Raw genomic sequence first — 14,348 nt, forward strand, 5'->3', positions numbered from 1 at the left:
TTACAACAGAAAGCTAACTGGAAATGTAAAATACCCTTGGAAATAGAAATCTAACACAGTCTTAATTCCTTTCAGTTTTCTCATTGACAATCCCTGTTTTGGACATCAAGAGTAGTTCCATTTAATGACATAACCATTAGGCTTTTTAATGACTCTCCCTTAAAACATACATACTTCGATGTCCTTCTGTGAGACTGCACACTAGAATTACACTTTATAACATTATGGGTTTATTCCACAGTTCAGTGTGTGATGCTAGAATTAAGCTGCATTATGCCATCTATCCCTCGCTTGAAATTACTAAAGAAGAGTCTGTATCCCACTGTGAATGTGTCTGCACCAGTAATGTGCAGACCACTATTTACAGCTGTATGTTTCTGTGTTGTTACTCTGAAATGTTGCTGCCTGCACCGTTCAGTCAGATTTATCATGTTTTAAATATCACAGAGGCGCTAAGAGGGAGGTGCTCTCTCGTCAGACACGCCAGTCGTTTGCGATGGGTTTAAGTCGCACGTAGGGTACTGTTCTGTCTGTGAGGTGGGGTCAGCGGGGATGGCAGTGAGCACTGGTGCCTGACGATACCCCTCTGCCGTGGCACGCTGCTGGTTTGGCAAGGAAAGGACAGGAAAAGCATAAAACGCACAGAAGCGATCAGTCGTTCCGAACGGCAGACTTGGGTCAAGTTAATGGCACGTGGATGAAATTTAAGCAGCCCATCGCTCTGCTCCCGAGGAGCTCAGGTTTTTATAAGGTTAATAGAAATCCTGGACAGTACCTTGCTGCAGAAGGCTATCAGATCCCTCAAGGACCTACATGATTTGCATGGTGATACCAAGCAGGGAATTTCTCTGGTGCCTGTGAGAGCAGTGTAAGTGGCTAAGGGTCAGCCTGAGCTCGGCTCTAGCTTGCGTAGTGCTCACCCCGGCACGGGGCAGGCACAGCAGGGGGAGGGACTGAGGGGACAGAAGTAAGGGCAGCATGAGCTGTATGGGAAATATTTCAAATGTGCTCATCACCTAGGAACTCCATCTTTGATTTGGGGGCTTATTAACATATTTTACTGAAATTCTGAAAAAAAATCTAAAAATATTACTTAACAACTTTTCCCTTTTCACAGTCATTCACTCATCAGACACTGGTTTAAGTGCCAGTCCTACAGACCATTGTTCTGAATATCTCAAGGGCTGAATAGCGAGACCACTTTTTAGAAATTATTTTTAAACTTTTTTTTTTTTTTCTTAGAGGAAGTAAACAAAGGTCACTGATAGATTATGGTATGCGTTATTCCAATAAATCAATGCTTGCTCCATTTTAATTATCCTCCTGATAACCCTGTTACTCCTGCCATGTTCATATTGGACATTATTTTGTGACATGGAATCTTAGTTTCAAATGGCCCACAATTATGTGTCTGTCGGGTGGTGAGCAGCTGAAGGTCATGGAGAGCCGCTACAAACCCATACTAGTGTTTGACTGCAATCAGATCAAAAAACGAGTTTAGTGTTTAGACCATTGCCAGAGTATATAAAGCCCCCAGACACCAGTTAGGGAGACACCTGTATTTTGGGAACTAGTTCTTGGTGATAGCATCCTAACCTCTGTTACTTCTGACTTATAGGGTATCTTTGTTACTAGGGTTCAGCCTGACGGACCAGCATCCAGCCTGCTCCAGCCTGGCGATAAGATCCTCCAGGTACGGATGGATTTAACTGCTTTGTAACTCAGCTCAGTCTTTGCGTCTTAGAAGTACAGTGACGCCGTTTTCAGTACAAGTTAACTGCTCATGGTGTTGTTACAGGAGTTCAGTATTGAGTTATGCCAGTGTTACCGCAGTACTTTTGAAAGCTGGTCTTGGGAGGAATAAAGCTGTTTGAAAGCAAACTGAGGATGTGAAAAAGAGGCACTGGGGCGTGCTGCCTGACTGGCGGGGAGCTGAAATACACCCGGGGAGCACCCTGAGAGCAGAGGGGCCGCAGCACAGCCAGGAGCCAGGCCATCCTGCATTTTGCCTGCTCCCTCCCCAGGGGTGCTGAGTAAGGCTTGTGGCTGCCAGCACCAGCCTTCTGGGGCCGGGGGCGGCACTGCAGGAAAGGGTTAATGCTTATAAACTGTCACAGAAAGGACTCAGGTGACATGTTTAAACTCTAAAATCAAAATAATCCTTACATCATATCCGGCTTCCCCACACCAGTGGTGCAGGGAGGAAGGAGCTTTACAAGCAGTTTCACAAGTGTAGTATATGACAAAGCAAGGCGTGTTTAGTTTTTACCTTTGCAGCTGATTGGCCCTGGGGTAAGGAGCTATGTAGTCACATTTTTTGACAGAATTGCAGTATTTTTGCCTCTCTTTCACTGCCTCAGCATTTTTGAATGCACTCTCATGAAAAACAGCCACTATTGAATCCATGCTGGATCATGGAAGCATCTGCCTAATTTACAGAGAAATCTCAGCTTTCTGTTTTCTTTTTTGTTTCTGTAACAAGTATTTTCTGCATTCCAGTGAACTTTTAAATAGAAAGGCGGGCTATTGCTGAACATACCTTTCACAAATTCCTCATTCACAGAAAATAACAGCATCCATGTAGAAAAGTGTTTTCTACCATGTCCTGCGAGGTTGATTTTGGATTTTTATTTTGTTAAGCCTGGAAAATGTGTTGCTGTTGGCAGCTGCTTCTGACAAAAGGAAGAGAGTCACACTGTAGTTGTCGGAAAGGCTTGTAACAGTCCTTACAGCCATTCCCACGGGTAGGGTAAGAAGTTAACTGTGTTTCAATCATTTGTGTGAAGGAAGTCAGCAAACCAAAGGTGTTTCAAGTGTCTTCGGTAGCGTGTCCCCTCCTGCCTCCCTCTGTCCTTCGCTCCCCCTGCCCCTCCTACCAGGCACTGCACTTTACCAGCTCAAGCCTACAGCAGGCAACGCGTGTTTAATGGCTACTGTGTTCCAATACCAGTGAAATGCAGAATAGAGAGGTAGTTAGAATACTCAAGGTGCTATATTGAAAGCTGATCTGAGAAACAAAAATGAGTAAAATATGTTAAAAAGTAACAGCAAAATAAGGTGAGGGGGCTGCCTGCATGGGGACGCAGTGGGCATACGGCAGCGAGTGGTCCTGACGGAGTGGTGCGGGGGCCGTGGTGTTCTGCACAGGGTCAGGCCCCTTGCGTGTGTGCCCCTCGCGTGTCTCTGTCAAAGCCGTACGCTTTTGACCTGCCTTTATTTTCTAGCTATAGTTATGCCAGGTGATTTCCTCTGATGGGCAGCAGGCCCTCAGGAGCTGGGATTTCTCGTGTTTCAGCATGTGTTCCTGAACTAAGAGCACTTATGTATATTTACAGAGTCACATTTAAGGTACTGCTGCATTTCTGGGGGGACAGCAGTTTTTACTCTCCTTATATATTAATCAGGTTGATGAAGTTTGTTTGACGTTGCATATTGGCATTCTTGTAGGATCATGGATTAGACTCAGCAGGGTTTCTCGTTTGTCACCGTCCGCACATCATGTCCAGTTCTCTGGCAAGAACACTTTGCTTTCATTTGCAATTACTTCTGCCCATGCTTAGTAGCTAGCACCAGGTGTTCGTTTGTATTGTGGCAAGTAAAAGGGCGGTCATTAATCTCATGAAGGAATTAACAGAGGAAAACACCTAACTGTGATGAAGGATGTTTTACGTCTCAGATATAAGCAACGCCTTCAGCTGAAAGTATCCAGTCCCCTAGGCAACAGAACTTGAAACTGCTGATAGTCACCAGCATCACTTCACCTCCGCCCCCATTTTCCACTGTTACCATCACCTCTGTTTGCATTTATCTCATGGGACAACCCCCTGCCAGAGACCAGGGCTCTGTCACACCAGTTACCGCATCAGAGGAAGTTCCTCTTCACCCATTATCTCTGCTCTTTGGCTCTGGTGCTATCTCTGCCGCTTGTCTTCCACTGGTGGTGACACCAGTTTCTGCTGGGACTCTGAGGGAGGAACCACCTTCCTGTGTTTTCTCAGTCTTAGTCCTCTGCCCTTGAATTATTTGATAAGTAGGAATTATTTTTCTGTTACAAAAATAGCAGCAGTTTACTAGGTGACTTTTAAGGAGGGACAGTCGCATGGCTGCTACGGCTGTCAGCAAGGAGAGAGCAGCTCTGTCAGCCATGTCACACAATTTTTCCACCGTATGTTAAAGGCTGCCCTTCAGTTCTATGAAATCGTGTTTTGGTGGCTCCATGATTCAGCTAAAAACCATTCTAATAATTAGAACCAAATAGTAACTCAATGTGTAAATATAAGTGCAGATTTCATAGCATATTTTGTGAGGGGTGTGAGACCACAGCAGGAATGAAAGGAGTAGATTTTGATTATCATTAATTTATATGTTAAGTAGCAAATCCCTCTGGGTGTGACCTGCTTAGGAATGTTTGGATGTGTATCCCTTGCAGCCCTCTTCCACCGAGAAACCTTCCCTGTAGGGAAGTTTCTCCACTAGCAAGAGCTGAACGTGTCGTGTTGTCCCGTGTTCTCCCGCGCCCCTCACCGCGGCTGGGGCCGAGAAGGGGGCAGGCAGAGCTGGCCTGCTCTCAGCTTTCTTTGCAGGTGGTTACTGTTTTTCCTCTCCGAATGAGCAGTACAGATCCCAGTGCTGTGTGGCCAATAAACTGAAACCTTTTCAGTTTCCCTCGGAATTACGTGAGAGTCCAAGCTGGCCTCAAACTGAGTGCCAGAAGGGTGCCCAACTGTGGCTCATAAATCCATGTCTTTGAAACTTCCTGCCCAAAATCTGTATTCCTGTTTCTCAGGGCAAATGTAGTTAATTGTGTGCTGTAGTTAATTGTGTGAGCTACTTGTCACTGTTGCGTGGCTGCTGCTTTTTCTCTGCCTGCCCGCTGCCGTACCTGTGCAGCGCTTGGCGCCAGAGCTCGCAGCAACCCACACCGTTGCGCAGGAACCTTCACATGCCGAGGAAGCGCCACCACGCTCAGGGGCTTCCTGCCCAGGTGACGCTGCAGCCACGTGTGTGCTGCCCTTCTGTAACCATCGTTCCGGGCCCGGCAGCCTTTAATACAGCCAGGGGTAGTTTATTAACCAAAGCACAAAGGCATCACTAACCTGGTGTACACGCTAGTTAAGGCAGCTATGCACGTGTGCTGCGGGAGTGCAGCACATTTGCAGAACGGCTGGGAGCTGGAGCCCCACTCCACCCCCGACAGCCTGGCCGCCTGCCGGAGCGAGCGCTGTGCCATGCCGTGCCGGCCTGCAGCGATGGGCCCCGGGGCCAGGCCGGCTGGGGCATGGCGGGGGCAGGGGCAGCGTTTGCCCGCTGCGGGCCCCCCCTGTGGCAGGGCACCCGGGGGGCGTCTGGAGGCTCCCACGGCCAGCGGGGTGGCAGGTGTCTGCAGAGAGCGGCACCCCGTCCAGGTCCGATGGCCTCGCAGGCTCGCTTGAGTCTTTCGCTTTGTATCTTCTGCTTTGGCTCATGGATCGCACTCAACCATTGGCAATTATGTTTAAAATTTGACTCTTTTAACTAGCATGCTAACTGCCAAGTTATGGAAGGACTTGGTTAGCCTGAAAGCAGGACAGTGTATCCAGTAAATTATTGCCTCGTTGCACATGCAGAACGTCTGCGCCTGCTCTGAGCCGCAGCCCACCTTTGCTGTCGGCGATGCGTCCTGGCAGCATGAACTTTGAGCTTTTCACAGTGCTTGAGAACCTTACGCCCCAGCGTTCCTGCTGCTTCAGCAAATACGCGGGATGTCCCAGAGTCAGGGAAGAATGTGAGCTGGAAAGGAGCCCCGGCTTCAGCTAGCTCAGCCCCTGCCCGAGGCCACGGGGTGCAGCATCTGCCCAACAGAAACGTGCTCTCTCAGTGGCACAAACCCCTGCCTGCAGGAGGTCGTTAACGCAGTAACCGTTTATTTTAGGCTTGGCTTTAGTTTTCACATGCCCCTTTGCTGCCCCAAAATGAAGACACTAATTGATACCTCATTTGATTTCTCTTTTCTTGTCTTTGTGTTACAGGCGAACGGACACAGTTTTGTACATATGGAACACGAGAAAGCTGTGCTACTACTGAAGAGTTTCCAGAATACAGTAGACCTAGTTATTCAACGTGAGCTTACTGTCTAAATATTTTTTTATAAATAGTAAATATGTCTAGCCAGATCTAATGTTCAAACAGATTTATACATAGGAAACAAATTTTTTTGCCAATTGCTGGACCAATGGCAAACAGTAGTGCCAAATGTATAATACTCTATGTTAGTACCAATCATCTTGGAAAAAATATATTAACTATATAAAATATTGTTCATGTGGCTATGTATTAGTTTTAATTGTCAGCCTCTGGCTGTGCATTGGTGCGTTTTTTTAACCAAGTTACTTCTTAAAAGTCAATTTCATATGATTTCAAAACACAGAAGCACATACAAATTCTTTAGGAATTCTACTGTCCATCAGAAACACTGCCTCAAAGTTGTATATGCCTTTATAAAGATAAAATATATTAACCTGTACTTCCCATGAAATATTTCTATCATGTCACATACAAAAATATAGAGAAAAAATATTTTCATAAACACCTCAAAGAAAGTATATATTAAATTAAATTTAATAGTGTTCATTTATTTTCAATGCAAAGATATTATATGCCTTATGAAAATACCTGTACATATGCAGTGTGTATAGCTGGCTCCATATTAATTAGTAAAAAAATGTCACTATACAGGGTGAGATACTTAATAAATTATACTGTCAACTCTGGGACCTAGATATGAATAACTACACGGAAATTGGTTAACTTCCTTTCGTTTGACACTTGTAGTTGGTTCCGTGTGAACACACTAAACGACGCGCAGGGAGTTCAGACAGGTATGCTTCACAAACGGAAGAAGGTTGTGACGGGTGGCAGTAGAACCCCTTTTGTTGCTGCTAATCTTATTACCTAACTTTTTAATTTAAAATTGCAGGCCCTTTCCTTACCTCGCCCATTGCCCCAGTCTTACATTGGTCTGTATTTTCACTGCTGCCCAGCCTCGCTGGCCCCTGCTCGCTGCACCCACCATCAGCGAGGCTTTAACCTCGATGTGATCCTTTCCTTCAGTCACGGTCTCGTTAATGGGAGCAGATCCAGCCCGGCTGTGCCACGCTGCAGGGGAGCAGGAGTGGCACCGAGCCACCCTGCGGAAGTGTGCGGCTTGGAGCCCCTTCAGGTGGGAGCCCGGGCGCTGTCCCCACGGGGAGCGCTGACAGCACAGGACTGCAAAGCTGCCGGGTTCAGCTCTGCAGACCAGGTGTCCGTAACTGACAGCAGGAGGGAAAAATGTAAGAAAACTTCCCACCAGATTTTTTCCAGGGGACCCAGTTTCCATTGACCTGCTGCCACTGATGGCAAGGGACAGCAGGGAGAGCCAGCACCTGCTCCAGGAGGGACAGGCTCGCCTGCACCTTTTCCAGCTGGATTAGAAACACCCCGAAAACCCCAGGTCAGAGGAGTGTAGCTGTAGCACGAGGGCACAGCCACAAACATTTTCCTTTTCTGCGTGTAAGAGCCTGTAGAAATTCCTAGACCTTCCTCCTTTTCCCAGCAAGTGCACACTGACTGAGGTAATTATATTTCAAATTCAACTCAATTTCAGAAGCCAATACAGCCACTCTGTCCCACGTCTGCTCTGCTCTGTGGGCCTAGTGCTGCTCCCAGAGGTGCAGGCACGTTCTGTGGGGGTTTGCTGCCGGCCTGTGCACAGCAAGCGGGAGGACTGAGCTGTGGAAGGCGCTGCCAGCATCCCTGGCACCACCGAAAGGCACTGGCACTGCCCGTTCCCACACAGGCAGCTTGGGGTGCGAGGGCCTTTGCCGGGCTGCAGCAAAACAAAGTCAGGGAAGAGAAACCTGCTGAGGGTACCAGCTGCCCAGCACTCGCTCTGGGTTCGGGTGGCTGAAGAGCACCTGTGCACACAGGAGAGAGAAAAGAACCCATACCTAACAATTAAATTACAAATTAGTCAAATAGGTATAGTAGGAACCACCCCCTAATATTATTATGAAGCCCCAACTTTATAATTTCTCTGGTTGGTTTGTGGGGTTTTTTCCTTTCTTTCTTTCTGGACTCTGTGGCCAGTGGTGAGAAGCAGAGCCCGGCCAGGCCGTGGCACTGAACCGGCGGGCTGCGTCACTGCAGAGCTGCAGCCCCGCTCTCCGCTCCGCTCGGGGATTTCTTTCATGGTCACTTGGAAAGTGACACTTCCACACTGGCGCATAAGCTCCCTGTGCTGCGGCTGGCTGCATCTCCCTTTTTCTCCTCAGTCAAAAGGAACAATTAAGTGTATTAGTATAAACTTTAACAAAACATAAATTCCAAGCTGACTGAGCAGGTTCCCACATCCCATGAATTTCACCTTATCCAAGCGAGTGTTCCGGCTGGAAGAGCTTCTGTACCACCAGAGAGGCAACACACCACCAGATGCCACAGTGAGCCACAGCTGATCCAAAAATTTACAGTTTGAGTAAATGGTTTTATGATATTCAGAACATAGATTTAATAGACAATTAATACTTTTCAACAAATTTTTAAATCTTCCTGATACCACAAGCTAAAAAAACTTGCTGAATTCACGAGATTTGGTTTCGTTGTTTGCCTAGTCTTTTCTGCTTTCAGTTTTCTAGCACATGGATGTAGTTTCATCATGTGCTGTCAAACCGCAGAGCCCTCCTCAACCTTTTCTAACATTCATGGCTTTTCAGAGGCCAAACCTTCCATTCTGAAGTCATCACTGCCCTTTGAACGCAGAAATAAGGATTTCTTCAATATCAAGTTCAGGAAATTGTGGACACCTACATAGCTTTTACTTTCTTTATGTTGAATGGGAATTCGGTCCCTTAGTAGACATTTATGCATTAAATTATTCTGTGGAGCTGCCTTTTGTCTTTTCATGCGGAAAATCACTCTTCTGAGGGTGACCGTGCAGGATGAAGCGGCACATCTGCTGTTACGCACGCTGTAGGCACTGCACCACGGCACAGCTCCCCAGCCCAGAGACCCTTCCCTGGATGCCACTTCCAGCAGGGAAACGCAGTAAGTGACTGTGGCAGCTTCCAATGATGCTGCACCACTGTCCGATGACACCATACAGCACACGACGCACCCAGCTGCCCCCCGCAAGCACAATGCCAGGGCGGGCTCCCGAGACACGCAGCAGCATTACATGTACGCGTTCCATACGTAGCACCAGAACTGTGGCTGGGAGCTGCAGATACAAGAAGGATGAGGAGGCTCTGCCAGGTAACAACTGACAGGTAAAAATGGGGTAACTGGAAAAAGCAAGTGAGCTTTGGCGCTTGTGAATACCATACTCTGAGCTCAGGTGGTTTTCTGCAGGCTGAGTTGTTAGAGCTGAAGCACAGTGGCATCACCGGTGGGGCTGTGTGCAGGACTATGATTCAACATTGCAGAGTGCTTTCGTTTATGAATTATAATCAAAAGGAAATTACAATAAAATCAAGTTAGTGCAGTGGACTGTCACATATAAGTCCCTAACTCTGCCAAAACTCCCAGTGACACTCTAAAAGGGGCTGGGGGAGAGTCTGGACTCCCAGCTGAAACGTACAGCAGCAACACTTTAACACCAACCCACTCCGCCCCAAAAATACCAAATACTTATTTTTTGCATTATTTTTATTCAAATTGGCTGAAATTATGTTTAGCTATCACTAGTAATATTATGAGCAATTAAAATTACTTAAATGGGACTACTTAGGATTTCTACATTAGGCTTTCAGAAAAACTTGCACATTTGTCTTTCCTGCCAGGTCTCCTGTAACCTCACAGACACAACCACGTGCAGCTGGGCACGGGTAGGGTATGACGTTATGCACATGCTTCGCATGTAGTTAGGGTATTTTATTTTTTTTTTCTACTAAATGCAATTATATGGCAAGTGCTGAGGTCAGGTGGCAGCTCACCCTGAGGTGAGCTCCACGGGTGGGTTCACTTTCTTGTGCGTGAATGCGTTTTGATCCAGGCAAGCAGAGTCTCAAAACGCAGGTGGTTCCCCTTCTCTAGGCCGCGCAGCGCTCCCAGCCCACGGAGCGCTCTCCCGCACCAACGCAAGCACTCAAACGCAGGATCTTTGTAAAGCTACTGGTGGTAATTTTCCTACTGACTGAAAGGGGCTGTGCCTAGAACCACCCTGGGGAAGTCCAGCGTGCAGCCAGCAGCTCTCCCCCGCCAGCGCGCGTTCCCATGGCAATACGTCTGTTAGCTGGGAACACACCGTTTGGCTTTTTTAGGCTTTTTTTTTTTTCCCATGCAATAAACACTTAACTAACACTCCTCAGGGAAGGGCTAGATTAGAAAAGGAAGCCTGCACAGTAATTCCCTCATCCTCATTTTGCAACAAGTTTTAAGGGTCTCAGTGGTCAGTGCCACTGTTCCCATTCTTGCGCTACCCGCTGTACCCCCCTGCGGGGCCTCCTCCACCCAGCGTGCTGTGCCAAAACCCAGTGGCCAGATGGGCAGGAGCTCATTTGCTTTTCTGCAGTCTTGTTACAAGGCAGCTCTTGTGGGGATAAAAGAAAGGAGCAGGGGGAGAAAAAATGCTGTTTCCAAAATGCTTAGTTGTTTTTTTTCCAAAATAAGGAAAGAGCAGCCCCCCAGGACACCTGCAGGGCTCACCGGTCTTCATAATTTACACCTTTTCCCATTCACAGCTCGCAGTGTTTATCTGGGTGTTGCTAAACTCTGACATTTAGCAGTCAGTTGTGCAGATCTGTGACCATGAACATCATCAAATCTGCTCTGGTGTTTTCCAAGATATTTTTAACATGTCCATGTCTATGCTTCGTGGCCCTACGCTAGCTCCCGAGGGGAGGCCAGGGTGTGCCAGCCAGGGGCGCAGGACAAAGCTGAGCACGTAAGCGACAGCTGAGGGTAAGGTCCCAGCGCTGGGAGCGGCGCAGGCAGCCCTTCAGGGGGTCGCTGGGGACACCCCGCCTGCCCCACCGCTGAGGCGTTTGTAGGGCAGCCTTCTTCCCCACAGAGTGAGAAGCCTTTGGCCACGCTGCTCTAACAGCTCTATTTCCAGCTCATACAGGAACATCTGGAAAGTGAAACCCCTCATGTTACAGACCAGCACGAATCTTCATGAGCCCAAAGTCCAACTCAGAATTGCAGTATAAAACATCGAGGAGGTTGGTGTGCTGTTGCTAGTAAGCACTTTGAAGGTGAAGGCGTTCCTTGGTTAAACCTCTCTGGCTTGTAATATAGCATTTAGTTACCTTATGCAATCACAAAAATGCGTACTTATGGATATGTGTGTATATATATGTATGTATCTGATAGAGATATATGCAACAGTGAATGCAAAGGGAGTATTAAATGACAAACCCTACCTTTCAGCCGGCTCACGTGCAGGCTCTGGTCTCAAGACACGACGCAAGGTCAGCAGCAGGAGCGCTGGGCCTCAGGGGAAGTAACCGCCTAGAGGAAAAGGGCCAGAGCCCGGGTGCGGCGCTGCCCAGCCTCCTCCATGGAAGGAAGCTGACAAGCAGCGGGGCTGTGTCCCACCACCGTGCCACCCCTCTCCCACACTGCCAGGCAGGCCCTGTAAAACAGAAACGGGGTTAGACACAAGTATCCAATTGCCACAGTCCGTGAGCAGGCGCTGGCACGCCGCGGTCGAGGGCTGCGGAGTTGCCACTTACCTTAGCAGCAGCTGTAACTGGTGGGATTTTACGTTTCAGGATTCCCAAATGAGAATAACATTTTATCTGAAGTTTGAGCTCCCTGCCCACGGGCTGGTAGTGTGCACCACGTCCCTGTCCCGCCTCAGCGCTCTTCCCTTCTGCCTTCAAAAATTCAATTTTAAGCAAATGCAGAAAGATGTATGACTTCATTTTTAGGCAATTGGATTTAAGGATTAAATTTCACTTGTCAGTCTTGCCAGTGTGAGCGGAATACAATGTAACGATACAACTTTCAGGCCAGTAGTTTGGATAGGATACGAATTAATTGGTGGTTTGGTTTTGTTTTGAACACCTTTGGTGATGGCGGGCGTCAAGCCACGTGTGCGGCACAGCAGTGGCATGCAGAGGCCAGGCGAGGACGCCCGCGCTCTGCCCCGCCGAGGGCGTGCAGGGCGGCTGGTGGCAACTTCCATGGAAAAGCAAATTTCAAAAAGACACTATTTGCCAATCATAGAATTTAAATGGTTTCTCTTAAACAAAAAAAACCAAAACAAACACCACACCCAAACCAAAAAACCCAATTGCTTTTTGCCAGTCCTCTTCCTGGACAATTCCAGCGAATATTCTGGAAGTGAAAGATGTCATTGCATTGCGTAAGAATTTCCCCAGCCCTTGTAAGGTGTTTTCCGCAGCACCACAGCCCGGGCACAGCCCTGCAGCACACGAGGCTTCATCTCTGTCAGTCGGGGCCTTCTCTGTCTCTGTGCTGGCACGTCTGGCTTTGCCCCCAACCCCTGGGCAGAACAAACGCTCTCATCAGTTCGGTTTTCTACTTGTGAGTACTGTATCCAGTTCAGAACCAACAGCTTACTTTAATAAAAATTTTACCATTTTATAAAAGACATGTTTAATTATGATGGAGATGGCTGTATTGTAATTAATATTTTGAGATAATTGTGATTTTGAGCTTAAATTATATACAGAAAATGGTCATTTTTGTATGTGTTAAAAGATTGCTATATTACAAATGACTAACTGTACTTTTCAGTTTAATTACAGTATTAATGTAAATAAAGCTGAATGAAGAAATATTTACTACTTTATTAACATAGATTGTGAATGTACTTAATGTTTTTTGCAGTATAAAGACTTACTGAACTTGAAAGCTGCTTCATTTTATGTGCAGAAAGGTACTTCAAAATTATATTTTAAATCTATTGATTCAGTGCAATCAATTATATTGTTAGTTCATTTGCACATGCAGGTTGTATCCTTCCAGTTTTATTTCATGTATGACACTTACCCGTAAGGTGCATATTGTGTTTAGAATGCATTTTGCAGATGCTTCTGTACATAAAACAAATACAGGGACTAAAACAATGCTGTGCAGTGTATAGCAGAGCCATTTTTCGGCTTTGGTGTACCCAACTTTTTCAGTATTTAAAAAAGTGTTTTGAATAACATTAAAAAGTCTCTTTATGGTATAAATAATAAAACCGTCACCTTATTGTAATTCATTTTTGTCATCTTTTACTCAGAGGGAAGGACCGATTCCCATTACCAGATAGGTCAGAGACCTCAAAATCAAGCTGCCTCCCTTGTGCAGCTGTAGCTACTGGTGAGCCATGACATACGGAAATAGAGTGGCTGCAAGCTTGTGAAGCCGCTCAGCAGCTGCTGCTCGGGTACCAATCCGTATGACAGATGGGAAAACACGAGAGGGTCTGGGGGATGACAGCAGCAGTTCCACCACCTGAGTAACTACACAACAGCTCTTACCTGTTTGAAGCCCAAACAAGGCACACAGACACGATCACGTAAGTTTACCAGGAGCCGCCTTCCCCTTCCCTCTCCGCTGCCACCCCAGTCCCTCTCATCTAGAGCAGGTTAGCGCCAGGCGGCGGCTCCAGCCACGCTCCGGTCCTTCTCTGGGGGTGACAGGGTACAGCGGCGTGCAAGGCGCCTCAGCCAGCCTTGCTCTTCTTGGATGGTGCTCGCTAAATCTCAAGACCCGGAGAATGAGTTAAGTGAACGTCTCCAGAACCGACATAAAATACAAAACCTGGAAAGGTTGAACCGGATTAAATTTTGCTGCATTACTGAAAGGACAAGTGGAGAAAGGAAAACACTTCCATTACACTCTTTTTTTTGCCTCCTTATAAGCACATACCCCAGGAAGGATACCCACGCGACGGCAGCCTTCGCACAGAGGCTGCATGGCAGAGTGCGGCAGACCCCTGTCCCTAAAGCTCCATGAGGGTACCTGTCACTTGAAAGCTTTTCCTGTGTTGCAAAGCAGTAAGCAGTTACAGTCAGGAGCAGCAGTTGTACAGAGGGACAGCAGCAAAAAAAGTGGGAGAAAACAGACAACCCTGCTCAAATACCAGAAGCAAGGCAGCCACCTTGGCCCGGCATCATGCCTGGCCACATGTGCTGTGCTGCCCACAGCAGCCACGCGGTACAGGCAGCCGCACAGCTCCAGTGACAGGCGGCTGGTCCTTCTCTGTGTGCTTATGGCAGCACTCAGTGTAGTTTTTAAAAAACCAAACGCCACCAACAGGAATCCATCCGGTACCCATTTCAAACCCATTTCTAATGCCTGGAGCAGCCTGACAGAGACACAATGGCTCGGCAGTCACAAAGCCACCAGCCCTTCCTTTTATATTATTAATATCCATG

The 14,348-nt window shown here is 47.3% G+C and overlaps 1 protein-coding gene across 4 annotated transcripts in view; it reads left to right on the forward strand.

The window, feature by feature from the left end:
- The window catches only part of LRRC7 (leucine rich repeat containing 7), a 183,757-nt gene extending 169,429 nt beyond the window's left edge, over positions 1-14,328 (forward strand). For 3 of the 4 annotated variants that reach the window (XM_055815786.1, XM_055815781.1, XM_055815782.1), the window contains 2 exons: positions 1,619-1,693; positions 6,009-14,328. In XM_055815786.1, coding sequence (XP_055671761.1) covers positions 1,619-1,693; positions 6,009-6,116 — 183 coding nt within the window. In that variant the 3' untranslated portion in view covers positions 6,117-14,328. The remainder of the gene's footprint in view (positions 1-1,618; positions 1,694-6,008) is intronic. The other variant, XM_055815783.1, reaches the window with a different exon arrangement.
- Positions 14,329-14,348: the final 20 nt, after the last annotated feature.

Source organism: Falco peregrinus, chromosome 10 (genome assembly GCF_023634155.1).
Source record: "Falco peregrinus isolate bFalPer1 chromosome 10, bFalPer1.pri, whole genome shotgun sequence".
Lineage (NCBI taxonomy): Eukaryota > Metazoa > Chordata > Aves > Falconiformes > Falconidae > Falco > Falco peregrinus.